A 27434-nucleotide genomic window follows, 5' to 3' on the forward strand; every position below is an offset into this window, starting at 1 on the left:
ATTGAATTCTTAGCCTCGGTGAGCACGTGCACCGCATCCTGAGATGCAGCGCATCCCAACAGAGGCACATCCCGACAGCAGTGCATCCCAGTGTGCGGTGCATCCTGATGGAAGGGAAAATGTGTCTTTTCCAGGGCATTTGCATGAGTCACCCCACTGAAGCAGGCAGTGGCCAGGCAGCAAAACAGGAACATGGAGATGTGGTGATGCTGAGAACTGGGCATAATGCAGGGAGGGAAAACATCTCTCTCAAGGATAAAGCCATCGGGAGATGGAATCAGGCTCAGACAGGGAAGCTACTTGTCTTCACAGGTACCAACACCCGCTCTGGCTGGACCCACCTGGCCAAAGCTTTCCACGACCTCTTGCCTGAGAGAACCCAAAATCCAAACCACTGGTCAAAAAGGGTGAGTGGCTGCTGCCCCATTTCTTCACTGTTTGCACAGCTCTTGGATTTGGCAGAGATGCCTGTTGTGAAAATACCTGGGGATTGAGGACCACCACCACCAGCAGCTGGTTGCTGGAGGTGCTGGAGGGGCTCTGACTTGCATGAATGTCACTTGTGGAGGTTAAAGCCCATGTGGGTTCACTGGTGTCTAATAAAGGTGCGCGTGATGTATTTTTAAGCACAGCAGGAACATTAAGAGGGAGTAGCTTTCTGTCATTTAGCTAACAATTTGCAGGAAACTCCTGGGATTTCAGTACCTTTGCAACCTCTGCTGCTGTATCAGGCTTGGTAGGAATGCACCGAAGTTCCCCAGGGAGGAAACACTGGGCAGACAGTGGGATCACAGGAAACCAAGCAACAAAAAAGTTAGGCAGTGAAGGCAAAGCTGGGGAAGGGGCTTCAGAGGGTTTCCAGAGACAGATGCTCACACATCACACATGTGTTTCTACAGCAGAGTCTGCAAGCTCAGGGCTCTACTGACCACCTTGTAAGAGCGGACACCTCTCCAAGGGGGTCACCCCATCCTCCCAGAGCACTGCTGGACCATGTGTGGGGGACATGGAGGGCACGGATCCTCAGTGGCCTCTTCCTCCAAGCCTCAGGGTGGTGGCTGCAACCAGAAAGGATGCTTGGGAAATGCTGCTGGGGTCCAACACCCGCCACAGGCTTCATGGGGGTGGCTAGGTGGTGTTTCCATGGGGAGCAGGACTTGGAGGCTCAGCGGGGAGCAGCAGGGCAACCTGGGGTGATGCCAGGCGCCCCGAGGGAGTGGAGCCGCAGAGAGTGGGCGGCCGGAGAGACAGCGCCGAGCCGGCGGGGGAGAGTGGGAAGGAAACGGAGGTATCGGTGGAGAAAGACAGGGAGACGCTGGGAGTGGCAGGGGCTGTGGGAGGCAGGGAGACAGGAGCCCGGTGAGTCAGCCTGGTGGGGTGCTTTGAAACCCGGCGGGGAAGCACAGGCAGGGCAGGTTCTGCCGCAGCCTGCGGAGCCATCTTCCCCCCCGCTGGCACCTTCTCCATCCCTTCTTCCCTGCTCAGCCAAGGAAAGCAGATCGCCCTCCAAACTGGGGCAGCTTGCAGAGCCACTGCTCTCTCCTTCCGAGATAACGCTGGCACAGAGCCATCCTGGCTCCATTCACTGTGGTGAAGTGGTTCCTCATCTAACCGGGGCACCTGTCAAAACCCAGCAGCTTGGAAGCAGAGCTTTCCGGTGGTCGGGCTTGGCACCATGGTCGGCAGCACAGGAGTTGCCGTGCTTTGGGTGAGGATCTGCCCTCAGAGGCAATAGCAACCACCCCCCCACCCCCCCCGGCATGGTGTGTGTGCGCAGGCGGCTGCTGAAACCCAGCTGAGTCACCCCTGGTGCTGCAGGTGTGCGATGGGGAGCAGGACAGGGTGGGGGGGAGCATCCCCTGAGAGCACATCAGCTCTTCACAGGCAGATGCTGAGCTGCGAGACCAAGGGCAGACATCCAGGTGGAAGGAAAGTTGGGGCTGGAAACAGTGTGTGCCCCAGGCAAGGGTTTCTTTTAGTGCAGGGAGACCTTTCCTCTGTGATCTTCTTCAGGCTCTTGAGCCGTGGTCTCAGAGGTCCTTGTGACCTTCTGGGAAAACTTTATGGCATGCTGGACCTCCACTGGATAATTCAGGGAGGCAGCAGGTTGGGAAAGGCTGCAGAGAAGACACCTTCCCTTGTTTCTCATCCTGCCTTGGCTGCAACGGGAGCGTCTTCCTTCCGCATGCTCTCTCCCTGTAACATGGCTGGGATGGGAGCCTGGGACTCCCTGTGGCCTCGTGGCACCCATTCCTGGGTGCTGGTACAGGCTCCATGCTCATGGCCTGTCACGTCCCACTCAGATGAGGGAAACAAGTGACTTAGGCCCGTTTCTTTCAGGACCTGTTTTTACCAGTTGTTTCTCACACCTTCCCACCTCACGTGGGGAAACATGGAGCGTTTCTAGGAAAGGGTGTCACACAGGGATGCCTCTTGCAGAGGATTGGGCAATGTTTTGACACCCAGTCTCCTCCCCTTCTCTCCTAAAATGTCCCTGGGAGCAGTGTGGGGGTTCACCAGCTGAGGAGGTGCCAGCTGGGTGTTTGGGTGACTTGCAGCAGCCCTGGTGTTTCAGGCACACCACAGACCCCAGAAGATGAGGGTTCGTCTTCCCGGGGATATGAAGCTGTAGCCTCTCTTGCATGGTCAGTAAACTTGCATAAATCCCCCCATCTGAGCTATGCCGGGAGCCAGGGATCAAAGGCTGTGCTGTTGCATTGCCAGGCTCCTGTACCAGCCAGGATCTCATCTCTGGGCAGCCTGGTTTGGCTCAAAATCATGAGAAATCACCAGAAAAGGGGCACTGGGTGATGGTGCTCTCAGCCTTATGGCAGAGCATCCCCAGTGCAACCCCTGGGGGTGTACCTGCTGGTGGACCTCCACTTCTGCATAGGAGGGGTGACGGTTGGGGGCAAGATCCCACTGAGGACTGAGTGTGAAGGTCCCTTTTGCTGGATGCTGCGGTAAAGGCCCAGCTCGAAGACATTGCCATGGCATCGCCAAGGGACTGTGCCTTTCAGTGGTGTTCAGCGCTGCCTGGCTGTACTAGCAAACCCTTGTCCCTGTCCAGGCTGTGTCCCTCCACCATGCAGTCCCACGCTGCTTCTGCAGCCTCATGGTGCTGATCATGCTGAAAATTAGCCCAGGCAAAAAGAAGAAAGGACACGGCTCCTCGGCATCACAACTGAAATATTCCCTGTTCACAGACAAAACTGAGTTGTCGTCCCCTGAGCAGCAGACATGTGCCTTTGCTTACACCTTTACCAAGCATCTCTCCCTCTGCTCATCTCCTCTCAAGTCCAGCTCCTTCCCTCACTCCCTACACCCAGATCCTTGCCCCCAGGCATGCATTCCCCACTCCTTCCTAGATTCTGTATCAACTGGGGTGAGGCTGGCAGCGAAAGGGAGTCCTCCAGAAGGGATGAGCCCCCTTGCCCCACGCACACGTGGCCACCGATTCACCCCCCACCCGGGGTTAGTTTGGGAAGGAGCGGGGTGCGATTGCAACAGCGACACATGGCTGATTCATTGTTTGATCCAATCTCTCCCTCCTCACTCCCAAATGATTCGAGTCAAATGAAACACATTTCTGTAGTCAAATCTGTAAGGGTGGGTCCCATTGTGCTCTGACCCTACAGGGCATTTTGTACATTTAATTTGATTTACACCCAAAATGTTAATTTTACATACTGGATTTTCTCCCACACCCAACTCACGCTGAAAATCAAACAAGATCCTACAGAAAGGTTTGTGTGCCATTATCTTGTTAGCGTTGTTATTTATTGAGTAATTACAGTGCTCAGGCTGTACATGCAACATTGCAGGCGTATGGAGAAGGACGCCGACCGCCCGGTGACGTGTCCGTGGGCTGCCTTGCTGAAGACGGCGTGGCCCCAAGGATGCCGCTTCGCGGTGCCGCATGTGGCTCCCTGCAATGGTGTTCATGGGGCCATGCTGTGAGCATGCTCCCCAGGCTTCTCCAGGTTAAAAAATACCAAGAAATGGTATTTTTAGGAAAGGCAGTATGGTTTTCTTCTGGGCTACGGATAAGCGACGCCAAGGCTTGGTCAACAGTCTGTATTTCCACCTGCTAGCTCAAGGGGAAGGCAGCCCACCGTTGCTGAGATGCTCTACTTCGTGTAGGTGGTGCCTCTCCATCCAGCTCCTCTTGCCTTGCTGGAGGCTCCAGGACTTTCTCTCCACCCTGTGCCTCCGACGGCACTGGGCACACCGCAGCCCTGACCACTCGTGTCAGGGCTCCAGAGCTGATAATAATAATAATTTAGTTCCTCATTCAGCTGTGCTTGTAAGTGCACGTCTGACTTGGAGCACCCAATTAAAGTGAAGTGTGTGCTCCAGGACCTCACTAAATGGGAACCTCAAAGCAGGATTTGAAAAAGCCCAGACGACATTAAAGTAGTCACAGCAAGCTCTTAGTTCGGGAGTGTTGTGATTAATGTCATTTGCTACCTCTTTTGGCTTAAAAGACAAGGAGTGGTTAAAATAAAAGAAACCTCAAGTTGAAAGCATTGCAAAAAATCAATTAAAACCCATGTAACTGCATTTTGACCTGGAGCAAAATCTCAGACATAACAGAGAAATTACATAGCCTTAAAGAGAAAGAAAGAAAGAGAAGGTTTTACCTGTGGTATTGCTGAGGTATTGCCTGAAGGTGTGCTGAGGTGGCTTCTCACCCCGTACCTCCAGAGACTGTAAACTCCCCACAGGAGCAGGGGGAACGAGTAGGTGCCCCCAGCCCTCGCTGCCACTCCCGGGGCCTCTCCATGGGTCAGTGGTCAGGACTTAACAGCCTTCCTGGAGGACAAAGTTCTGGGTGCTGGGGTAAGTCCTCTGTTGGGATGAAGATGCCTGCGCCTGTGCGTTGCTCCGGTAGACCCTACCGAAACAGGGTACAGGGAGTTGGGCCGCTGCATCTCCCAGCTGAGATTTCTTGGCTGGACACACTTGCTTTGGGGTGCTCAGCCTGGAGGATCTCTCTGGTGGTGCAGCACCTGGTGTGGGACTGGGACTGGGGCTTCTTCAGCCCCTGGGGCTCCAGCCAAGACCACAACCCCAGGTCTCAGACCCACACAAGAGCTCACACCAGTTTGCCCCTGGATAAAGTCCCCAGCAGCCCGACACTGGTGTTCCTTGCCCCAAAGAGTAACCAGGGACATGTGTCAAGCAGAGCTCTTTCATTTGGCTACCAGGTTTGAAGGCACATCCTTTCCAGAGGCTCCAGGTCCAGCCCCTGAAGTTAAATCTTCATCTCAATGAAACCAACTGTGAAACTCCCATCAATTTCCCCCCGGCCTGTGCTTTGCTCTTTGGGAGGAAAGCGACAACCTTAGAGAAGAGTGATGCCATTTGAAAGGCCTCTTCACGTAAGGAAACAGCTCTTGGTGCTCAGTCCCACCAGCCTGCGCAACAACTCGAGCCTGGTGCCGGCTCTGCTGCGAGGATGTGCTCGGGGAAGAAGGCACCAAGTGTGTTTCCACTGAATTTAATAAAAAAGCAGATTGAATAGTAGGCGTGAGGAGGGAGAAGGCACCCCTGAATGCTGTTAAATACCTAAGGACATGCCACGCACCAGCTTTGCTGTGCTCAGAGACTTTTCAGTGCAGTTTTGTGGGTTTTCTTCTGTTTCTTTTGCTTCCTTCCCCCCCCCCCCCCCTTGCCTTTTGTTTCATTTCTACTTCGGGAAGACGGGGAGAAGACAAGAGGAAAATAAAAAAAAAAAAAGGGGGGGGGAGGGGGTAGAAAAGGCTGAGGCCATGACACGTTTTTAATTTTAAATAAATGACTGAAACATAATAAAACCCCCTTTTTAACAGAAGAAAGGCTTGTCATTGAGAAAAGTAACAACAGCAACAACTTTCTCTGCCTGCTGCTGCTGCTGCCCCGAGGACAGCTCAGCCTCTTCCCCGGCGCCCTGGGGAGCCCTCCCTTCCGCGGGCTGCCCCGGGGGGGCCCTCGGCGCAGCCCCCCGTTGGCGGCGGGACCCCCACCCCGCGGGTGGGGTTCACCCCGGCATCCCGCTGTGGCGGCGGGCGGGCGGGCGGCGGGTCCCGCCGGGGTCCCCGCCAGCGGGGCGGCGGGCAGGCAGCGGGCAGGCAGCAACGGCAGGGCTCCCCTCCTCTTTTTTTTTTTTTTTTTTCTTTTCTTTTTTTTTTTTTTTTTTTTTTTAATTTTCAGACGTTAAATTCTTTTGCAAACATTCATGCCTTAGGAAGGGCTGGAACAAAGCTCAGCTGCTCCAACCGGTCGGACAGGTAAGCAGACTTGTTGACACCGTTATGTTTGCAGCACGCATGCTCCTTCCCAAGTTTCCTGGTGCATTTTTCTATTCCACCTTATGAAACTTTCCTCCCCCCCCACCCCCACCCCCCCCTTCCCCTCCCCTCCCCTTCCCCTCCCCGCGCCTCGGCGGCTCTGCCCGGTGCGTGCGGTCCCGCTCCCCGCCGGGCTGCGGGCGGGCGGCGGGGTGAGAGCCGCCGCTCCGCTCCGCACCGCTCCGCGCCCAGCCGTGCCGTGCCGAGCCGAGCCGTGCCCCCTGCCCTCGCCATGCCCAGAGCCTTCCTGGTGAAGCGCCGGAGCCCGCAGCCGGCGGTGCGCAGCTGGGATGGGCTGCCCGACGAGGAGAGAGCCGACACCTACATCCCAGGTACAGGCGCCGACGGGCTCCCTCCCCCGGCACCGCTCGCCGCCGGGAGGGAGGGAGGGAAGGAGCGGGGGGGTCCCCGCCAGACCCCGGCCCTCGCCCCGGTCGCCGCAGGCTGCGGTGGGGGGGCGGGTTGGGGAGGGGGCTTTGCCGAGCCGGAGGAGCGCCAAGGGGGTGGGCGGCGGACCGGGGAGGGCTGTGCTAAACGGCGGGGGGGTGGGGTGGGGTGGAGGGTGTCGGGGGGTGTCGGGGAGTCCCTCCCCGGCCAGCGGCGGGGGTGCCGCCGGGTGCCGTCCCCGCTAGGCGATGCCGCCCCCACGCCATCTCCCATCGCGGGGAGCCTCCGGGCATGGGGGTGGCGGTGTGTGTGTCCGGGAAGGTGGGAAACCTCGTTTGCATGAGAAAGGTGGCGGGGGAGAGGAGAAGAAAGGACCTGGGGCGGGGGGGTGATGTACTCCCGGCCTCCCCCTCCCCTCCTCCTCCTCCTGCCCTTGCCCGGGGTATAACGGGAAGGCGGCGGAGCTGGCTTGTTTGAACTTTGGGACCGTTCGTGTTTGAGTTTCCGATTGCAGCGTGAGCCGGGGATCCTCCCCCACCGCCCGCGGCCCGCCCGCAGGTTAAACACCGGGGCTCGGCGGCTCCCGCCCGCCGCCGCCTCCCCTCCCCTGGCCGCCGCTCCGGGGTCCCCCTCTTTATCGCATCCCCCCCCTCCCGGCTGCAGGCGGAATCGGCTGCGTGCTGCTGGGCTACGAGGACAGCTGCAGCCTGGAGAGCAGCGGGAGCAGCGGGACCCGGGACGTGGAGCCCAGCGACCCCCCAACGCCTCAGCCCACCCCCGGCGACCTGGGCACGGGCGGGGGGATGCTGCTGGACCTGGCTGTCAAGCGCCCCGTGGTCAGGTCGAAAATCAAGGTAACCGCCCGCACCCTCGCCACCCCTCCCCCGGTGGCGAGGTGACCCCGCTTCGAGGGCAGGGCCCGGCCGCCGGCCAGGGGTGCCAGGTGACAACAGTCCCTTGGGTTCGCTCTGCTAGAGGTGACAGTGCCCATCCTGCACACCGAGGTGGAGGCCGGCGAGAGCGGCTGGCCATGGGACAGCAGCAGCGGGGCAAGCCTCATAAGCGATGTACCGTAATCTTCCAGCGCCCTTTGCCTTCCCTTATCCCCCGCCTGGGACGTGCTGCCCCTGACCTGCTTGGCTCGGGTCCTGCAGGAGCTCTGAACCTAGCCAGGAAGGACCAGCCCTGGCAGCTGGGAGTCATGCCCCACGGTGTGTGGGTGGATCTCGCTCCTTGACGTGGGGCCTCCTTAAAAGGCCGCCTTCTAGGTTGTAGCCAAGCCTTCGCCAAGGGGGGCTGTGGTAAATCTTCCCGCTGCCCCCCCTACCCTCTTGACTTGTCAAGATAACAGCTCGGAAAAGGTCCTTTTCCCGAGCTTCGAAAGGCCATTGCCACCTTGAGGCGGACCCACAGGCTTGGGTGAAATGAAGCAATTATCTGTCCCTTAACTTTGCTGAAGCCTCTCTGCTGCCTGGGCAGGAGCTCTTGCTGTCTGGGTGCCCCCCATGCAGAGCCAGTAGAACACAGCAGTGGCTTCCCTCCCAAGGGTGAGAAGGCCAACGCCTCATGGGCCCCTCATGGTACCGGAGAACTCGAGATTGAACTCCCAAAGTGCGGTGGTGATGCAGCTGGGCTGGGAAGACCACGTCCATCTCTCCACATCCAAGGTTCCCCTCAGCAGAGGTGGAGCCAGGCCACCCCAGTGCTAGGAAGGAGGAGATGTGTTTACTGGTGGCTAGTTAACACCTCGTTAAACTCTGGCTGTTGCCTTGCCAGATGGAGCTGTAAAAATTCCCACTGTCTCTCCTGGGATGACAGCCTTTCCTCCACAGTGTTATTAATCTCACGATTAACACTAGGTTTTCATCCTGGTTATTTGTGGCCGCATGAGGTGGGGTCCTACCTGTTGCCCAGCAGATACTTCCCAGCTTGCTCCCCCTCTAGCTTCACACCTTGTGGTTTCACAGCTGCCTTTTTTTTTTTAATCGTTATTTACAATTTCAGGTAGCGTTGCTTCAGTAGTAAGCAATGGAGAAAGATTAGGAAAAATAACTGGGTCTTCAGGAAAAAGAAACGCCAAACATATTCCTCTATTATGAAGAGTTGTCCCACTGCTGTTTGGCTTTAACTTACTTTGTATAATTTAACCTGGGCTATTAGCAACTGTCACAGGGCAACCTCGGTTCAGCAGAGCTGGGTTTTCTCAACATGCCACAGAAACTCCCCAAAAGCGCCACGAGAGCGGATGGATGTGTGTGCACGGTGCCGCCCGCTCTGCTGGCCTTCCCCTGTCCCGAGCGGCTAGCGGCGAGCACGTCTGCCCCCCCCCCCCCAAATAATTAAACTAATATCAAAATATTTGCATCTTCCAGACATTAAACCTTCCCTCTGAGGAATGCTGTTCCCAAGAGCTGAATCATCAGTGTCTCCCTTAGTCAAGTTAGGTCATGGTGTTGGCACAATATTTTTGGTGTTAGGAGGGGGAATGAGGAGATTAACCCCTAATGACACTCTGCTGTTAATTAGCGAGCCATGGAGACCAACTAGAGGAGATTAGTGCCATTGTTTTGGTCTCTGCTGAGTCATCACAATGCGCCTTTGGTTTATCTTGCCAAACTCACCTTTTGTTTCACCGCTGGCTGGTTTTCGAGGGACCCATAGCAGCTGGAAGTGTGATTAGTGAAGGCACCGCACGGGCATGACTTTCTCAGGCCAGGGAGGGCCTCCCGTCTCCATCCAGGATATTGGCTGAGTGCAGGAGCAAACATGAGTGTGGCCCCATGGAGAGGTGCTCACAGCCTAAGCCCATGTGCTTATGGGTGTAGTTGGATGAGGGTCCCTGCCTCTGGAATCTATCACAGGCTTTGTTTTAAACCCCGAAGCCAAGCAGGCCAGCGCTGCAGCAGTCCCAAACCCTGAGCATTAAGTCACCCGCTTGATTGCAAGGGAAGCGTGAAGGTTTCACCTGGTGGGGATCTCCTGAATGCTTTCACTTTTCATTTTGAATATACCCCAAGAATTTTTTAATGCCACAATAAGCCATCCCTCCTTATTCTGTTTCTTTTCTGTTAGTCTTTGTCATCTCGATGCCTACTCACCCAGTCCTCTTCCATTCCTTAGTTCACCACTGGCACCTGTACCGATGCTACGGTACATAGCTGTGAGCTGTGTGGCAAAGGCTTTCGCTTGCAGCGGATGCTCAACCGTCACATCAAGTGTCACAGCCAGGTGAAGAGACACTTGTGCACCTTCTGCGGAAAAGGCTTCAACGACACCTTTGATCTGAAAAGACATGTCCGGACCCATACTGGTGAGAGTGCGTTCCCCAGGGGCTTGTGGGTGGCTCTGGGTAGTGGGAGGTGGGAGAAGAGGTGAGATGGGATGAGGATGAGGAGAGGGTGAGGGTAACCTGGCGAGAGAATAATACAAAACCCCACTAAACAACATTTGCAAAAGATAGTGGGCATGCAGTGGAGGAAAGGGAAGGATGTGAGTGTGGATAGGTAAGAGTCCTGGGACTAACAAAATCTGAGGAGATCTGGTGAAATCCATGGGTATCAGTGTGGGTGCATGAGCTGCCATCCAGATCTGGTGTAGATGCAACCGTGTGCTGCTATGCCCGGGTCAGCGAGACTGGGATAACCCACTCGGAAAACTCACCTCACCTCGCGTTATTGCGAGTCCAGCGGGTACCGGTGAGCAGAGGCAGGCGTGGATGAGAATACTTTGCCCTCTAGCGACAATGAGCAGCAGTTTCTTGGTTTTTTGCTATTGCGAACTTTACTCCTTGGCTGTCCTGCGGGATGGGGTTATGGCTTGATTTTGTCACCATCTGGAGAAACCGGAGTGTGGTTCATGCTGTGTCTCCAGCTTCTTTAGGGAAACTAGGCAACACACCTGACTTCTGTGAACCCTGCGTGCTGCATCCCTGCCTGCTTCAGGCTACCAGCTCCTCCAGTCCCCCTTCAGAGTCATTTCCCTCTTCACATCCAGCCATCCAGATCAGTTTGGCCTCTGGCCTAAACTATCTCTACTCGCTCACAGCATGGGTTGAAAATCAGAAGCAGTGGGCTGAAAATCTCCTGACTGGTTCCTGCTCTGCATTGAGAGGAGGTTACAAAGTTGCCTTTAATCTGGGTTAGTTCCCTCCTCCCTGCTTGCATCTACACCAGGTGTGCAGGCACCCCCAAGGATGCTGTGATTTAAGTCCATGGTGGCACTGGAAGAAAGAAAAATCATCCCTTTCCCTGCTCTGCTGGCTCTTGCTCCCAGATCACTCTCCTGGGCTGGAGGGATGTGCTTTCTGTGGCCGCTCTGGGTCAGTTCCTGAGTCTGCCACAAGTAGCAGCGGTTGTGTTTCCCTCAAGCCCAGCTCACTGGTCACAGAAGTGCTTATCCTAACCTGGAGCGGGGAGGAGGCCGTCTTTTTGTTTCTTTTTTTTATTGGAAACGATGGCTTAAATCCATATCAACCCCATCCTCAGCAAGTGAGATGCTTTCTGGCAGGCCAAGCTGGCTTTGCTCAGGAGGCTTTGACTTTGCACTGTAGGGCACTCGGAAGATGCATCCACCACACCTCCTGGACACGTTCCAGCTTTCCAGATTTGTGGTTACCTATGGGGCTTGCTGATTATTTGGGCTTGCTCTGCAATGCCCCTTTTTTTGGCTTAGGCACCATTAACTAGGCAAACTGCTAGTGGTGTCGCAAGTAGGTTGGTAGGCAGGAGTTGTTTCTTAGCAGTAGAACTCATGAAAACAATGCCGCTTGTTTCGATGGGAAAACGTTGGCCAGAGCCAGTGTTTTGGGCTGTTTTGGTTTGTTTGCAAAGCTTTCATGTGGAAAGGAAAGCTGCTGGCTGTGAGCAGAGAGCTGCCGTTGGGGTAAGGCTGAAGCGCAGAGCTGGTGCTCGTGAAAGAAGTGATTTTTCAACCTGTCCCCTCGTCCTTTGGAGATTCAGAAACGAAATCCAAGAGGGTCACTGTTCAGAAGCTAAAAATGTATATATAGGCTGTGGCAGGTAGGGTTGAACTCGCTGTGCAGGTGCGGAGCCAATTTTTCAAAACTCTGGAAGGGAAGGAGGATCTTTGTATTGGCCAGGAGTGAAAACCCACTGTCCTAGATACGTGAATCTCAGGGTTAGATTGTCCCCAGCTTTACCAGAAGAAATCCGTCATCACTACTTTTCCTCACCAGCCAGGATGAACACTCATATTTGTTGTGTTTGCCTGGTGCCTTGGGTCATAGGGGGGAATGAAGGCTGCCTGCAGCCACGGCACCAATAATGTATTGGCGTGGACCTCCTCCAGGCTGAAATATGGCATCTCTGAAAGCGGTGGCCTTTTTTTTTGTCAAAGTTGATTACTGTTCAGGAAAGCTGGACTGTATTTGAATGTTAAAGAGAAGGCAAAAAAGCTGGAAGTGGTAGTCTGTGCGCTTCATTTTGTAGCTATGGGTGCTTATCTACATGTGCTTTACCGAATGTCAGCGTTCCAGTGGAAACTGTCGTGGCAGTGTTTGTAACCGGACCGTGCAACAGTGGGGAAGTGTCAGAGAGAGTGAAAGCCGAACGTCCCAGCCTAGCTTCATGGTATAAGCAGACTTAAACATTAAAAAATAACTAATATACACAGTAAAATAAAATATAAAAATGATTCCTAAGTAATGAAGAGGTTCCCACAGCCCTGATGGCTATGCCATCCTGGCACTACCACTCTTGTGCTTGTATTCATGCCTCTGGAGCACTTTTGGCAGCAGGAACCCAGGACAGTGAAGGTTTGAATTGCCTTCAGATGAGCATGGAACTGCACCTGAAATTACTGATGTAAGAGATACATTTTTGTGTGTGAATTCTAGTGAAGATCTGGAGTTTCTCTCCACTTGCAGTTTAATGTATCTGAAGCAGTCTCACAGCAGTAGGCATTGGGAAACTTTAGTCTCGCTTGTTTAAGCTGGTGCACTGAGATAACCTCCTTTACAAGAGTCGCAAAACTTAACTACAGTTTGGATTTCTGGTAGAAAGATCAGTGACAGAGTGGTAGACTCAACACAGTGTGAGTGTTACACCTGTCTGTATGGACCATGTATGCTCTGCCATTTTTTCCCTGGCTCACCGTAAGTCTGATCTTCCACACACTGGCATTTCACCTTCCGGCAAAAGAGAGGGGTTTAGGTAACTTCTGGCATCAGTTTTAAGGCTGGTCTTTGCTTGGAAACTTACTGAGGCAGCCTAGTAAGTAAAATCACAACTGGCTTAGGTCTTTTCAAGTGTCCCTAAACCCTCAGCTATTTGTCATTCAAGTACTGGGGGTTGTTAAATCAGTGTTGATTGGTGTTAGAATAGATACTCTTTACTGCTCAGCATTTTTGTAGTGTTGGTTGTCTGTACTGAATGAAACTGCTCGGGTGTTCAGATCACAAGCCAGCCCCTTCTCCCTCTTCTGGAGTCACGCATACATATTTCTTTCATCTTAATGCACTACTCTTCTAGAATTTGAGCTTGTAATCTCAATCATCAAATCTATATTCTACAAAAATGATCTCACTCCTTTGAAGTACTGTGATCGCTGTATGTTCACGCTGGGCTGCTGCTCACTGAAGCCTCATTAAGCTTTGTTCGCTAAAAGATAAAAATTAACATCTTACTGAGATACAAGATTTCATTCGTTCTAAACGCCAAAATGAAAGGATAGCTGAAACAAATAGTTTTACCTAATCACAGGACTTCAGAAAGTCAGAGGTCTAAGGGAGTAAGTTTTGTGAGAGCTGATAATGGCTGCTTCTTTAGGAGCAAAGTGCCCATGGGCACCTGTTATCCTCAGCATCTGCCTACATCATCTCAAAATGTTTCTAGGTTTTCTATGTCTAAATATATCAATCCATGCCTAAAAATTTTAGCCTGAGAGTAAGATGTTTTATTTAGACAGATAGTTCCTCGGGCTAGTAGCTCCCTGCTGCAGATATTTGCTCAACAGCTGATATGCCAGAGCCTTGCTCTTAGTCAGTTCCTTAGTCAGCTGTAAGAAACATAAATCAGAATGGTAATCACCATCTTCTAACGTTGCAGGAATTCGTCCATACAAATGTGAGGTTTGCAACAAAGCCTTCACCCAGCGCTGTTCCCTGGAGTCCCACCTTAAGAAGATTCACGGCGTGCAGCAGCAATACGCCTACAAACAGAGGCGAGATAAACTTTACGTGTGCGAAGACTGTGGCTACACAGGCCCCACGCAGGAGGACCTGTACCTGCACGTTAGTAACGTTCACCCCGGAAGCGCTTTCCTGAAAAAAACCTCAAAAAAACTTGCAGCAGTTTTGCAAAACAAACTGAGCCCTGTCCTGCAGAGGAACTCCAAAGATGATGACAAAGATGAGTAACGTGGTGGATTACAGTGGTCTAAAGGAATGAAGTTTACATGTAGGACGATATATATATTATTTTTTTAAAAACAATTTTGAAAGAAATCCATGAAATGAAAGGGACACTTTTGTTATTGGGACTCTCTGGATGTTGGTAGAACCTCGACGTGAAAGAAATATTCCCATATACAATGCAAACATCAGACTCTTTTTTTTTTTTTTTTTTTTAAGCTGGCCAAAAAAAATGGAAAGCTTGGAAGAGGCTGTCACCTCTTGGATGGAATATTTACTGAATTCATATTCTGGCAACCTGTTTTCTGTTTCAGCTCTACCACACGTCCAAGTGGCCACTGACAAATAAATTCATCTTTCCCCAACATATTTTGTAAAGATAATAACTATTACCTCCTGTACAAATTACTTTTGATAGGTTTGGGTGAAAAGGGCCATGTAAGAGCACCTACTAGTACATTGTTCTATGCAAAATTAATTAAAATGGTCTTAAGAGCAGGAGTACACTGTATCAGTAAATTAAGTTAGAATGTGCAAATAACCTTAACTCTGCCCCCGGTGCAGTACGCTAACGATTTATGGAAGCGTGGTCCAAGGTGAGCTGAAAGTTTTTTTTAAAGGATGCAGAACTTTTTCCTCCCAAAATTTCTGTACTAGTAAATGGCATTATTCCAGGGCAGATTTACGGTTGTGGTTTAGGTACTTTAAGCTGTGAACTTCTATCATGTTTAGATTTAAGTGTAACCTTAACTCTGACGTTCCTGGACTTGTCACACTCCTTTTGAGGATTATTACCACATCCTTTTAACATACATCAGCATCAACCCAGAAACCCAAAGAAAACACTTGAATGACTTGAAGATACGTATTTTCTGTCATGTTGAAATGCAATTTTGTGTGTATTTTATGGTGCGTATGTGTGTGCGTGTGCATTTGGGATTTTTTTTCCTTTTGATGATCAAGTGCCTGGTCACTAATACAACAGAGCAGTGCAATGCAGTGCAAAGGGAGATCAGATTTGCCTGTCTCTGCCTCCTGAGGTCAGTGCCAAACTGTGGGAATGAGTCTGGCTGCGCATCTGTCACCACTGTTGGTTTAGAAGGCTCCAAGTGAGAGTGATGCTGCACAGGAAGGGGGTGGCAATGATGATGAGGGACTGGTGGTAGTCGCCTGTGCTTTTGGCCTTCCCCTACAGTCCTGCTCCAGCTCCTGTTGACCCAGAACCACTAAGAGGGTAGCCTATAGGGACGACTGCGTGTCAACTTAGGGATTTCAGAAAAAGGAGAGAGGGATGCCCATGTAACTCATGTTGCTGAAGCAGCCTGATACTAAAGCTCTTGAGAAGCTGCTGCAGCCTTTACTGGGCACTTGGGTGTCTGTATTAGGAGTGACAGGGTGTGGTGGTAACTTCCTCAGAACCACAAGGTACTCTGGTCCAAGCGCATGTGTCTCTTGACTTCATGGACACAGCTGCTAAGCAGGTTTTACATCAATTTAAATGCATAAAGATTAATGGATTTCACTTGTAAATTTCAAAAATTCATTCTGTGCTCAAAATAAAGCTGTAAGTTTGGGGAGTATATGCTATATACATTGAAACAACAGCTGAAAAGTAACTCACCAAAAATAGAGTCATAGCCAGGACCCTCATAGTCATTACTACTAAAATGATAGATTCTGAGCATCTCTGCAAAAATTGTAAAAATCCTTTCAATTTGCCTCAGTTTTGTACAGGAATCTGCTTGGGTTTTTGTGGGGAAAAGCTTCTAGGGGTTTTAAAGCATTTCTCATGATATTAATACTTTATTCAGCACAACTGTCAGAGCTCTGGACCTTGAAAACAAGGATAATAAAGTGATGCTACTGTGTAAAGAACAAACGTCGTCCTATGTAACGGGAAAGTTTGCAGAATACTTTAATAAATGGGAAGTCCATGGAGAAAAAGCATCTGCGGTAAATGAGAAGATCCTTATTTTGCAAAAAGAGCTAAAGCTTATGCACAGATCCCCAGTCCTTCTGAAATGACGCCCTTATACCTGAACAGTATAAATGGAAGGCTGCTCCCTCTGAGCAGAGCTTGCGTGCTTGCAAATACATTGACAAAACTGCCTGGCTAAGACAAGTGCTAACGGCTGGGTCAGCCAGTTGTGCTGCTGCTGCTCCTCTGTAACCCGCCCAGTGAGGTCATGGTCATGCAACTTCCTATTGAGTTCAGCTCCTAGGTGGGACTGCTCAGTAATCCCATCCCAGCAAAATGACTAGTGTTCACCTAACTGCAAAGGATCTGTGCACTTGGCTCTGTCAAAACCTCAGCCCCTGCGCTGGAGCTGTGGAGGTTTGACTGAGACCCTCCCCATCTCGCTGGAGACACATTTTGTGTGTGTGCGTGTGTGCACACCTGTGGGGTTTTTTCCCTCCAATACCACTGCCAAAGCATGTCCCTGCCAAAAGAACTACAGCCACATTGAGGTGGCCATCTATGTGACCTCAAGCAAAGAAAGCATTCACACCACCAGAGAAAAGCAGCAGGTAACTACTCAGAAGAAAAAACACTCTGGACGGAGAGCAAAACTCTTGACAAGCTGGACATTGTAGCTGGAGTAACTGCCCTGATTGTCTGGCTGGTTCTTCTGCAGAGGACAGACACTGCCTGTAGCAGATGCCTTGGGCATATCAATTTAACAGTCTGGCAAGTTACTTTAAACTGTTCACAAAGTGGGTTGGAGTTTGCATGACACTGGTGACGGCCATCTGTCAGTTCTGTTACAAGACAAAACTGGCACTAGCTTGTGCCTCTACAGAAATGTTCCGGAGCTCACACAGGGATGCCCGAGGCAGCCAGACTTTCAGAAGTGCAAGTAACTTCCACCACTACTATCTTTGAAGGCTGTCTGCCTTCTCCTGGCTCTCTGATGGTACAGACTCATCGGAGACTTAAAGATAGGTTTACAAACTGGTGTTGCCGGGGAAGCTGGCAGCCTTCCTCAGACACAAGGCTTTTGTTAAACAAATGAATGCAAGTGAAGCCAACAGGTGCCCGCACTGCCCAGGCTCCAGACTTGGCCTTATTTCCTAGGACACAGGATGAGGCTGAAATCTTAGACAGTTCAGAGACATCTAATGGCTGTATGATGCACTGCTGAAGGCAGCAATTCCACCAAACACTGCCCAACTGTTCCACACTCTTGATTTATCCAGTCCCAATCAACACAGGGAATTCAGCAGTTTTATCACCTCCTGCTTCTGCCCAGGACATCCTACCCCTTGCTTTTGCCCACCCTCTTTGTATTCACGGAGCTATCTTTCACAGAAAATTGACCATGTTCAGTGACACTGAACCTACTCACTAAAATTCTGTGATGTGGGAAGATACTTGTAAAACAGGTAGAACTTCTGAGTGCTCACACAGCAGCGTCGTGGTTAGTCATCTCTGAACCCAGCTCCTCAGTCTCCATGGTTTGTCTTTTTAGATAGAAATCTAATTAAGCACAGAGTAATCATAACATCACCAGACCAGGTTTGAATAAGCAAGTACCACTATAACGAGTTTCATTCCACAGTTCAGTACTCTGGAGGAGCACATTAAACACTACAAAGGTTTAAGCTTCTTCAGCAGCAAGTCTGCCCATTGGTTTTTTTGGGTATGGTTTTGGCTGATTGTCTTGAAGCTTATGGGTTGGTTTTTGTAATCTGCAGTGGTATTATGAAAACTCATACATATAATTCAGAGAAAACAAAGAGAATGAGGAAAAAAGCTTTTCATGTGTGTAACACACAAAGCAATACTGCCTGACATCAAGGCTTATTCTGTGTCTTAACAGACTTGATTTTACAGAACAAGCTTCAAAAGTAACTTCTGGTTTAGAATATTTATTCACAGACTTATTTGGAAAAAAAAACCCAAAACCAAACCAAAACCCAAACCAAAAAACCTCAACCCCCTCCAAACCAATCAGCAGCTCTTAATTCCCTAGAAGGCCCAGTGTCAAAGTCACGAGCCTGTTTTTATAAAGAAACTTATTTGCCCTGGCAAACACTATAACCTGACACCGGAGACCATTCCACATGGCAGGCTCCTTGTCAGCTCAGCGCCACAGCGAAGTCAGGAGAGCTCAAGACAGCTGCAGGCTTGGCCTGCACAGCCTCACAGCCTAAGGTACAAAGCCCATTTACGCTCTCACAGTTCTTTCATGCAGGCCAGACCACACAGCCTGTTAAGAAGCCTGCAGGAGGAGCCGCTAGCAGACAAACTCCCTACCTTTCAGAACACTTGCTGGAAATTTCTAAGTGTATCGGTTACAATTCTGCTCCTCTTTTTCTAAGCCACTTCTGTTAAACGATCACTTTGCCTTAGTACTTTAAATAAGTGCTTATGAGAACTTCGGTTATAATCCTTAGTTCAGTTTTTCCAGTTGTTGCTGTAAGAAAAACCACAAATAGTAACAAGCCTGCTAATAGATACCTTCGAGATGAGCAAGAACTAAGCTGACTGAAACCTAGTCTACTATACTAATTTGTTTATCATTTGCATTTCTCTCAGCTCAGACAATGCAGATGTTTTTTTGCTTTAGTTCACCAACTTCATTTTCAAAGCCTCAGTTCTGCAACAGTGGGTTTTTTTCTCAAAAATAACAAGACAAGGATGATTTGACTGAACTGTTTTACTTGATAACAGAAACTTTCTTATCAACCTCAGGTTGTATAAACTGTGTGGGGAAAAACAGAGATTAAGCAAGCTGACTTTGTCCTGCCCGGTCCACTTCAATCACCTACAACATAAGCAAATATACGTTCCCCATTCCAAATTTTTTTGGGGGAACACACATACACACACCCCCCAAGGAAAAGCCTGATACGAAGAAATTAGCCAAAAGTTACTCATAAAAGAATATGTATTAAAATGGCAGATTTAAACAAGGATTCTTGCTTTGGCTCTGTGCTCAGGCCACTTGCCTCTGCAAAGCTTAGATTGGGTCAGTTTCTGTCCATGTACTCTTCAAGGCGCAAAAGCCACTTATTCCAGTACCATGAGCACAGACCAGGGTCCATGAAATGCGGATGCGCGGGGGAGCCATCCTTATAGGCGACCACAATGAGTCCACAACTAACCTACAGTTAAAAACAGAAGGCTGTCAGAAATTCAATGTTAATATGCAACTACAATCATCAAGTCTAAAAACTAAACCTCACTGCAAAATGTTATCTTAACACATAAGTACTTTAAATAAGAAATGGGGAACAAAAAAGAGCAATAATTCACCATAAAATACTTGGACACAAACATTCAATGCTCCAAAGTCAGTCCAAAGCTCTGACTGACTTCTGTGAAAACCAGAGGACTCAAACTCTTGAGTTTTCAGTCTTCAGGTCTTACTGAAACCTTGCAGATGCTGCTAAAATTCCCAGTGATTGATGAGCTTTTGCCTGGGGTCATATAACCAGACCAATGCCATTCTTCAGCATCAGTCTGAGTGGAAATGGTTACTTAGGTATGTTCTGACATCCTTCATTCTTGACAAACACCTAATCCAGATCCCAAACCACCAGTGACATGAAGAGAAAGTGGCTGGGGGACAGGCAGCTAATAGCAGAATTCTAGAATTACTGTCTATATTTCACTCTGCAGTGCTTGTGTTTACTGACCTCTGTAGTATTCCAGAAAGTCCTTTGCACAACCTATGAACTACCCTGCTCTCTTCTGCTTTACATTTTCCTCCTTCAATGCTTTGTATTGAAATAACAATCCTTCGGGCCAATCAGGCCTGGCTAGAATTGTGTTTGGACTCTTTAAAAACATTATTGCACTGATTAAGTGATTGACAACACACCGCTTTGCTCTGAGGAAACACTATACAGCTTCCAAATGCTCCAAGGAAATCACTTAGTCCCTCATTTGCTAGTGGGATATAGCAACCCTTGATGCGTGCAGTGCCTTCCCAGCCCATTTCCCTGTTTGCAGGCTCTTTTGCTTTACTTTTCTCCTCCCTCTTCCTACTCTTGACACAAGCAAAATCCACACACAGCAAAGCACTGGGGGTTGCCCTGATGCCAAGTCACTGTGAGTTCATCTGACCTCCTAAGACACTGAGCAGTTCCTTGAAATCAATGAAATTATACTGCTGACAGGCAAAGGTACCAGATTAGCAATAATGGAGTTATTTCACAGTATGTCAGGTTAACCTCGTGACTGGGCTGCTTTGTTAGAAATCCTACCAACAATTCCATGATGGATAGCAGGTGCTAAAGGCAGTAGGAGGGGAGAAATGAAAATAATGTGGGCGCTGCTGCTTGTCTAGGCAGGTAGTGGGCCTACTGACCTGGAAGTCATAATTGGCATCATGATTTATGGCTCCAATATATGCTGCAACCTGTAATGGGTTGTCAAAAGTATTCTTCAGAGTCGGCTTTGGTTTCTCTGAAGTTTTCCAGTCAATCACACACAACTGGCCTCTGCATAAGTGAACAAGATAGGACAACGTTTTAAACTTAAGTTTAGTCATAAATAAGGGATGAGACAGACAAGAAAGTTGTATGATTCTCAGCCTGTTTCACCCTGATGTCATGTTGCTTATTATTATATCTAAGCAAGTCTTATACACACCGGTAGTTCAGATCTCAAAAATCAAGACTTACTAATACTTGCCGCAGTTCTGGGCAACTGCTGGGGATCACTTAACCCTGCCCTGCCCATACCCAGTAAGGGTCCTCATGCTCCAGTAACAAACTTGCCACATAAAACAACAGCACTTCTGTCATCAGGTTCATCCATTTTGCCACTCATACAGACCTGTCCAGCTTCCTCCCAACAGCTCACATGCCTGCTCCAGCCTGGGACACAGCCTCCCACACCACACCAGCATTACCGAGTTTCTTAGAGAACCAGTACCTCACCGATACTTAGCCACGCAGTCTACCAAGCCCAGATACTGGAGAGTCTCATGCTGAACTGCACTTTCCAGAGCTTGCACTTCACTGACATCTTCTAAGACATGTTGCACACTTGATAAGTAGCCGGAAATAGCAACATCTTCTCTCTGCTCCTTAGCTGCCATCTCTTCAGGCAGGAATACAGATTCCAGAGCTGCATGGAAGAGCTCTCCTTGGAGGAAAAGGTCTAAGAAAAATTTGAAAACCATCACGTTTTTTATACTACTCGTAATACCCGATGGACTTGAATTCTTAGTATTACACAACACAGCTCTTACACCAGTCCTGGTTTTTGTACTGAAAGCTTGGGGATGTGGGGAGGAGAAGGGGATGAGACAAAAAAATAAACTGCCAACAGTGAAATTAGTATTTCTTATATTAATGCTTACTTTACTTTTTCGGTCTCACTAATTACTCAAAACCAAAACATGATTTTTAATTTATTGTTTGTTCAAAGGTATTTGTGGCTTTCTGTGAATTAAAAATATTATTCTAGGCTGCTTTTGCTTATTTGGCTGTATTGGTTCATTTGAATGGAACTAATATCCTGAAATGGGTGGGCACAGTTCTAAGAGTAAGAGCTTATCTCAGAAATTATTCCAGGAAAGATAAATTTTAAGTAATTATGTAAGGTTTGTTATGCCACCTTATTACTGAAGTGCTTAGTAAACCCAAAAGCATAATAATAAATGGTTTTAAAAAGCATAACAATTCATGTAAGGAGCGCTTGGCTGTTTATCAAGAGGCTACTTACTATCCCCCAGGCCCTCCCAGATCCCCTTCAGTCCTACAGCTTGGAGGAAGTCTCCTTTGTAGGTCTTATGAAAACCTCTAAATCCATGGCAATTTTATAGAAGATGCATACTGGATAAACCAGTTACTGAAGAACTTCAACACGAACAGCAAGACACATAGGTTTTTAAACACTGAAGATGATACAATTTCAGACTGGTTATTTCCATCTCATGACAAAGTAGCTTTGTATCTGCAAACAGGCTCAATAACATCAGCTAGAAAATATCTGTTTGTAAATAGATATAAGCAAACAGAGAAATAAAGGAGAAGTAGATGGGATAGAACATATATCTACAGTCCAATTCTTGTTTCCGGCACATTTCTGAATACATTTCAGTGGTCTAGAACAAAGATCAGAGCTTAGATTCATCGACAACAGGTGTGCTCATAATATGCTCTTGCCCCTTGAAATGGAAACAATGGATTTCCAAAATAGTTGACTTGCAGGGCCAGAAACTGCAGCTATGCTAGCACGCCCCAACCACCTATCCAGACTATTGCTTCTACTTTGCAATCACACTGTGGTTAGACTTACTTTTAGTATACTCTTCAAAACCATCTTTTCCAAGTTCCAGTATCATTTTTTGCTTCCATCTTTCTAGATAAAATGCTTGCTGCGGAGAAAGAGTCTGTTGAAGAATACGGGTAACACTGGGCATTTTATTTTTTTGTAAAGCAATTTTCCTGGGGACATCTGAATCACTGTTGAGAAGGGGAATTCTCTTGTTGGGGTTTATTAAAGGAACCGAGTTCTTGGGAGTTTTTGTTTCAGCTTTAATTGGAGGTCCGTGTTTACTTGGTGGCCCATATAACAAATTGTCTTCTTCAAATATCGTCTCTGGTGTTTGGGCGCTGGTTTTGTAAGATGTAACAGAGTAGACCAAGTTCTTGTATTTTTCTTGGTCAACTTGCTCATAACTGTTCACTTTTTTCTTTTTACTATAGAGACAGGCAGAGGTAGCTAAACACATACATGGGAATTGCTTTTGGCAAAAAGGTACTTGAAAAAGCATTTCCAGTTTCCTCGGTTTCCTGGAGAGTAGCTGTAGGAATTTCATTCTGACAAGAAGCATTTGCGAGCAGCTAAAGTTTTCTTTCTTCCGTTAGGAACAGTCTGTAGGTTACTCTGTGGAAAAAGAAATTTGTGATTTCTAGAGTCATAAAATTCTACCATCAACCTATTTTTGCCTTTTGCCAAATAAAGAACTGCTATGCTCATATGTGTCTTCATACACTTTAGGCCACCAAAACCCCTTTAGATAAGTAATACCATAAAAGAAAGAACCAATAAGCAATGAAAAGAGGAAATGATCCTGAAAGGAACTGGTGCAGATCTGCAAAATTTGAAACAGCGCAAAGGCATAAAGATGTTACAAGTAGCAAAAGCTGCAGCAGAGAACTCTCTTACAGCAACAGTATCAGAACTGTCATGACAGTAGACAAAAAACTGATCTGCAACAACCACTCACCCAAAAGAAGGAGGGGGAAATAAAAAAAATAGGCTGTGCAGAAGAGAATGAAGCAAATACATTGTTGTGAGGTATTAAAACCATGCAAGTTCATAGCAGAGGCCCAACTTAAGAGGATTGTGAGGACAAAGTACCTTTTGGAGAATAAAAACATGGTTTTCTTTCATATACCTAGAAAGCAGACAACAGGAGCATATGCATTCTGAAACTGGGAGACCTGAGACTGGGAAAGCCAAAGAGAAACAAGATGTACTGCAAGTATCTTCAGATTCAAATAAATTTTTCAAAGATCAGAGTAAAATATAAAAGTATTTTTCTAAACTGAGTTTCAAACATAGTTGTGTTCTAAGACACTTAGGAAGTGCTAAGTCCTAGGAAAGTTTATGCACTTGGATAAGATGTAGACACTTGAATAGTGGCATTTAAGTCCACTCTAAATACTTGCAGAATTGAGGCCCTATTGTCCTAGGGAAAGTTATCTGCTTACCATTACAAAGTTCCCTTCCATCCACTGCAAACAAAGAATACAGGCAACACATTGCCAACTAAAATCAGCATTTTGTTCCTGAAAATACTTGTAACTTTTTTCTTTCCCCAGAGATCTTATGCAGCATTTCATACACTACTCAAGCTGTAGGCATCACAGAAAACAAAAATGTAGTGGGAGGAGTTATTTGGTATGGACAGATCCCGCACTTACGCAGAACTGCAGTGACACCAATGTGTGGGTGCAGGCATTTATCACACAGAACATCTTGCAAAAATGGGGCTGTATTTGCTGCAGCTGATTAGATCAAGGCATCTTGTAATGAGAGGCTGAGACCTTAGACTCGGGTTTCATAAATATTGTTTCTCATCTGTGAAGGACAAAACCGTCCAGCTGTAGAAGTTTAATCAGGAGTAGACAGATACACTGCTTTTTTCTTTACTGGGTTTACATTTTCACACTGAGTTTGTATGGTTTGGGCAAATAACTGTTCTGTAACCTGATGGCATGTAACCTGATACAAAATTAAAAATTAAAAATGTTTCAATTTTTCAGTCCTCCTTGGGTTTTCAGTCAGTAAATTTTATGTCTTCACTATTACTACCAATTGTTCCAATAAATTTTTAAAAAGTTCCCCATGTTTTGTCATTTGACTATCACAAAGCAGTTCATTTCTGCAAAGCTGCTATGTCAGGGTTTACAGCTACTCATTCTTGTCAGAAGACTATCACAATTTTTAATAGGCTTTTCGGTGTTGGAATGGGATCGTTACCCGACAGAATCTGCCCCTTGCTGAAAAAGTAATGAACAATATTAGCACATTACAACAGGTGTCAGTTTGCTGCAGGAGGTAACAAAAAACAGTAGAAGCAGCAAATGGATACATAAAGGGTAGGCTTTAATACCATAAGCAAATTGCTTCACCATATTTTTTCATCACAAAAAGCAATGCAGAAAAATTAATTTCTCCTCTCTTGGGATTCCCCTCTAAATAGAACTGCTGAAGCTGTGATTTATAATAAAACAGGAAAAAAAATACTCTTATTCCAGTGTAATAGTATTCAAGCTTGTAATTTCTCAGACTACGTTTGATGAACATTAATACGCTTACCCAAGTGTATTAATCAGAATAAATGCTGAGTCAATGACTGTGTATTTGTTACAGTAGCCAGAGCACAAAAGAAGTAGTTTATTCTGGCTTTGTGTCAGCTGCAGGAAACAAGACAATACCTGATTCAGCATAAAGTTCACTTGTGCTAAGCTGCCCCCTCAGTATTTTTTAAGTAATAAAGTTATACCTGATCAGTGTTTTGAATCATGGAGCTATTAAAATATGCAATATTACAAGACCTAGAGCTAATTTACTGTAACACTGATGCAGTGTTTTGGTAACGTCTAGTATGAATTTTAAATTAACAGCCTATATTGTTCTGGAGTAGTATCTGTGGAAATGTTTGTACACTCTAGGAACTGAACTACAGGGAAAGGGAGAATTTGTCAGCTACTGTGCTGTACTACAAAAGGAAAGAGGTTCTAGAATTGCTAAGAAATAAAGAAAGCCTGTATCTAGCAGAATAAAAAAAATCATGTGTTTCTCAATAAATCACAGTGGCATTTCTGTGCAAATAACTTACAAGAGAGAAATGGAGTTGGAGTCGTCTGGATCTACTCTTGTACATAAGGAACAAAATTTAATTGATATTTCTCTCTGGGGAAGTGTTTCCCTTCTCTCTGAAACGGTTTGTGTTCGAAGACTGGTAGAATTGCTTCAAGCGTTGCATGATGAGCCACACTGGAGAACTGAACACAAATAACCTGGGGGAAAAAAAAACAAAAAAAAAAAGGAGGAATTCTCTTAGGTTTCCCAAGCTAGCTGACTTTGCAGCTCCAACAACTGCACTAACACAAGTGAGGAAGTTTTTTCAGGATAGGAATGAACTGGCTAAGTGAGGGAAACAAAAAGGGTTACTTAAGAAAATGTTTACATCCATAAAAATCTTCCTCCAACTATGGTTTCAGAGAAGAATCAATACAGCTTTTTCTCCACAGTTATCTATCAAGCAAACAAAAGCACTAGTTTACTTCAGAAATAACAGGAAGGAGCACTACTGAACATAGTTACACATCTGTTGCCACGTGTCCCTAATATGAGAGCAAATCCACTGATAAAGGTATAATTTTAAGTTAGCATCACGGCTTTTTCTCTGGGAAGAATTACTATTTGATGTAGAAAGGCAACAGTAACCTATCTTCTTGATCAGAATGATCACTTTATATTTTTTTTCTGCTTACAGCTTAATAAGTCATGGCTTTGACAGCTATACCACTTCTAGGACTTTGCAGACTTGCCCCCAACCTCTCTTCCTTGGTTCCTTGCACTTTGTAAGCTAAATCATCGAACCTATTCAGGTTTAAATACACCTCCTTCTTTTTGGAAATAAAGAACACGGGGAGATAAAACAAATTTAAATTCAGCAACCCAATTTAAAGCACAAGCCCACGGTGCTACACTGGACCAAAGGGACAACAAGCTCCAGCAGTGGGAAGGCAATTAGTAGGAAATACGGTTGTAACAGAAAGTCAGCGTTTTTGGCAAAGCAATCTGTGACAGAGCTGGCCTAATACTGGTGACCAGCAAGTGACCTCTGGCAGAAAAACCTCTCTGCATAGACACCAGGTGCCTGAAAATCACGGAGAGCACTGGATAGCCTACAGCCGTGCAGGACTTCCCTCTCGCTCCCCCAGGGATAAGTCGTTCTGGACAAGAAGCCCCGCTGGACGCCAGCCTGCCCCACTGCCTCAGCGGGCATGCCCGCCCACCCAGCCAGCCCTAGCAGCCCCGCCATGAGGCCTGCTCGGTTACAGACCGGCGGTGGGGCCCGCGTTTGCCAGGCGCGCGATTAAGGTGCGGGGGTAGGCCAGGGGAGGAGATGGTCGCAGGGCCAGCAGCCGGGGCAGACTGCTGCTCTCCCTCAGCTAATCCAGGTCTGGTGGAGAGGTCGGCGCTGAGGGAGCGCCCTTCCGCTTCACCATCACCACCAGCGGCGGCGGCTGGACAGCCCCAGTCCGTTTATCCCCTCCCCACACTACAGGTGCCCACCGAGGCTACTACCGCCACCGCCACCGCCGCCTCCGCCGCACCAGCTCCAGCCCCAGCCCCAGCCCCAGCCCCAGCCCCCTCACACGAACAGCAGCCCCGAAGAGGGAAACGCAGAGCGACCATTACCTCCGCTTCGTGCCGCTCTTCCCGCCGCCGCCGCCACCACCACCTGTGCGCAGGCGCACTCCGGCGGCTGCCACGGCGCTCGCTGCGCGCTCACCCCACTGCCTCCCGGGATTTGTGGTCCTCTCCAGCCGCCAACCCCGGCCCCTTCTCGGCCCTGCGCCTAGGGACAGCTCGGCTCTGGGGCCCCAGAGAGTGTGTGGGGGTGCGTTTTTCGCTTTTTTTGAGTCGCCTTTGAAAAGCTCTGAAGATAATAACCCAAATCTTTAAAAGCAGGGAATAAAACCAAAACCACCCTGTTGTGCCGCCATCTTGGATGAAGGCAAGCGGCGCCCTGCCCTCACCCAAGATGGCCGCCGCCCCTGTCGGTAGCGGGGGTTGTCGGTACAGCGGGGGTGTGTCGCTGGCGGCGTGAGGCGGCCGCGGCTCCGCCCCGGGCTATATG

General features: G+C 48.3%; 2 protein-coding genes across 2 annotated transcripts; one reads left to right on the forward strand and one right to left on the reverse strand.

Annotated features, from left to right (window-relative positions):
• Positions 1–6467: 6467 nt before the first annotated feature.
• Positions 6468–14271, forward strand: OVOL2 (ovo like zinc finger 2). Its single transcript, XM_074926601.1, has 4 exons — positions 6468–6664; positions 7383–7573; positions 9840–10029; positions 13784–14271. Exons 1-4 carry the CDS (start codon positions 6565–6567, stop codon positions 14092–14094), a joined length of 792 nt encoding a protein of 263 aa, XP_074782702.1. The 5' UTR covers positions 6468–6564; the 3' UTR covers positions 14095–14271.
• A 4463-nt stretch (positions 14272–18734) lies between these two features.
• MGME1 (mitochondrial genome maintenance exonuclease 1) lies at positions 18735–27113 on the reverse strand. The gene is made up of 6 exons (XM_074926614.1): positions 26993–27113; positions 25401–25581; positions 22346–22936; positions 20980–21202; positions 20406–20538; positions 18735–19197 (listed from the first exon to the last, which is right to left on the reverse strand). The coding sequence occupies exons 3-6, from the start codon at positions 22881–22883 to the stop codon at positions 19063–19065; spliced, it is 1029 nt and encodes a 342-aa protein (XP_074782715.1). The 5' UTR covers positions 22884–22936; positions 25401–25581; positions 26993–27113; the 3' UTR covers positions 18735–19062.
• Between the last annotated feature and the right edge of the window lie 321 nt (positions 27114–27434).

This window comes from Athene noctua, chromosome 1 (genome assembly GCF_965140245.1).
Source record: "Athene noctua chromosome 1, bAthNoc1.hap1.1, whole genome shotgun sequence".
Classification (NCBI taxonomy): Eukaryota; Metazoa; Chordata; class Aves; order Strigiformes; family Strigidae; genus Athene; species Athene noctua.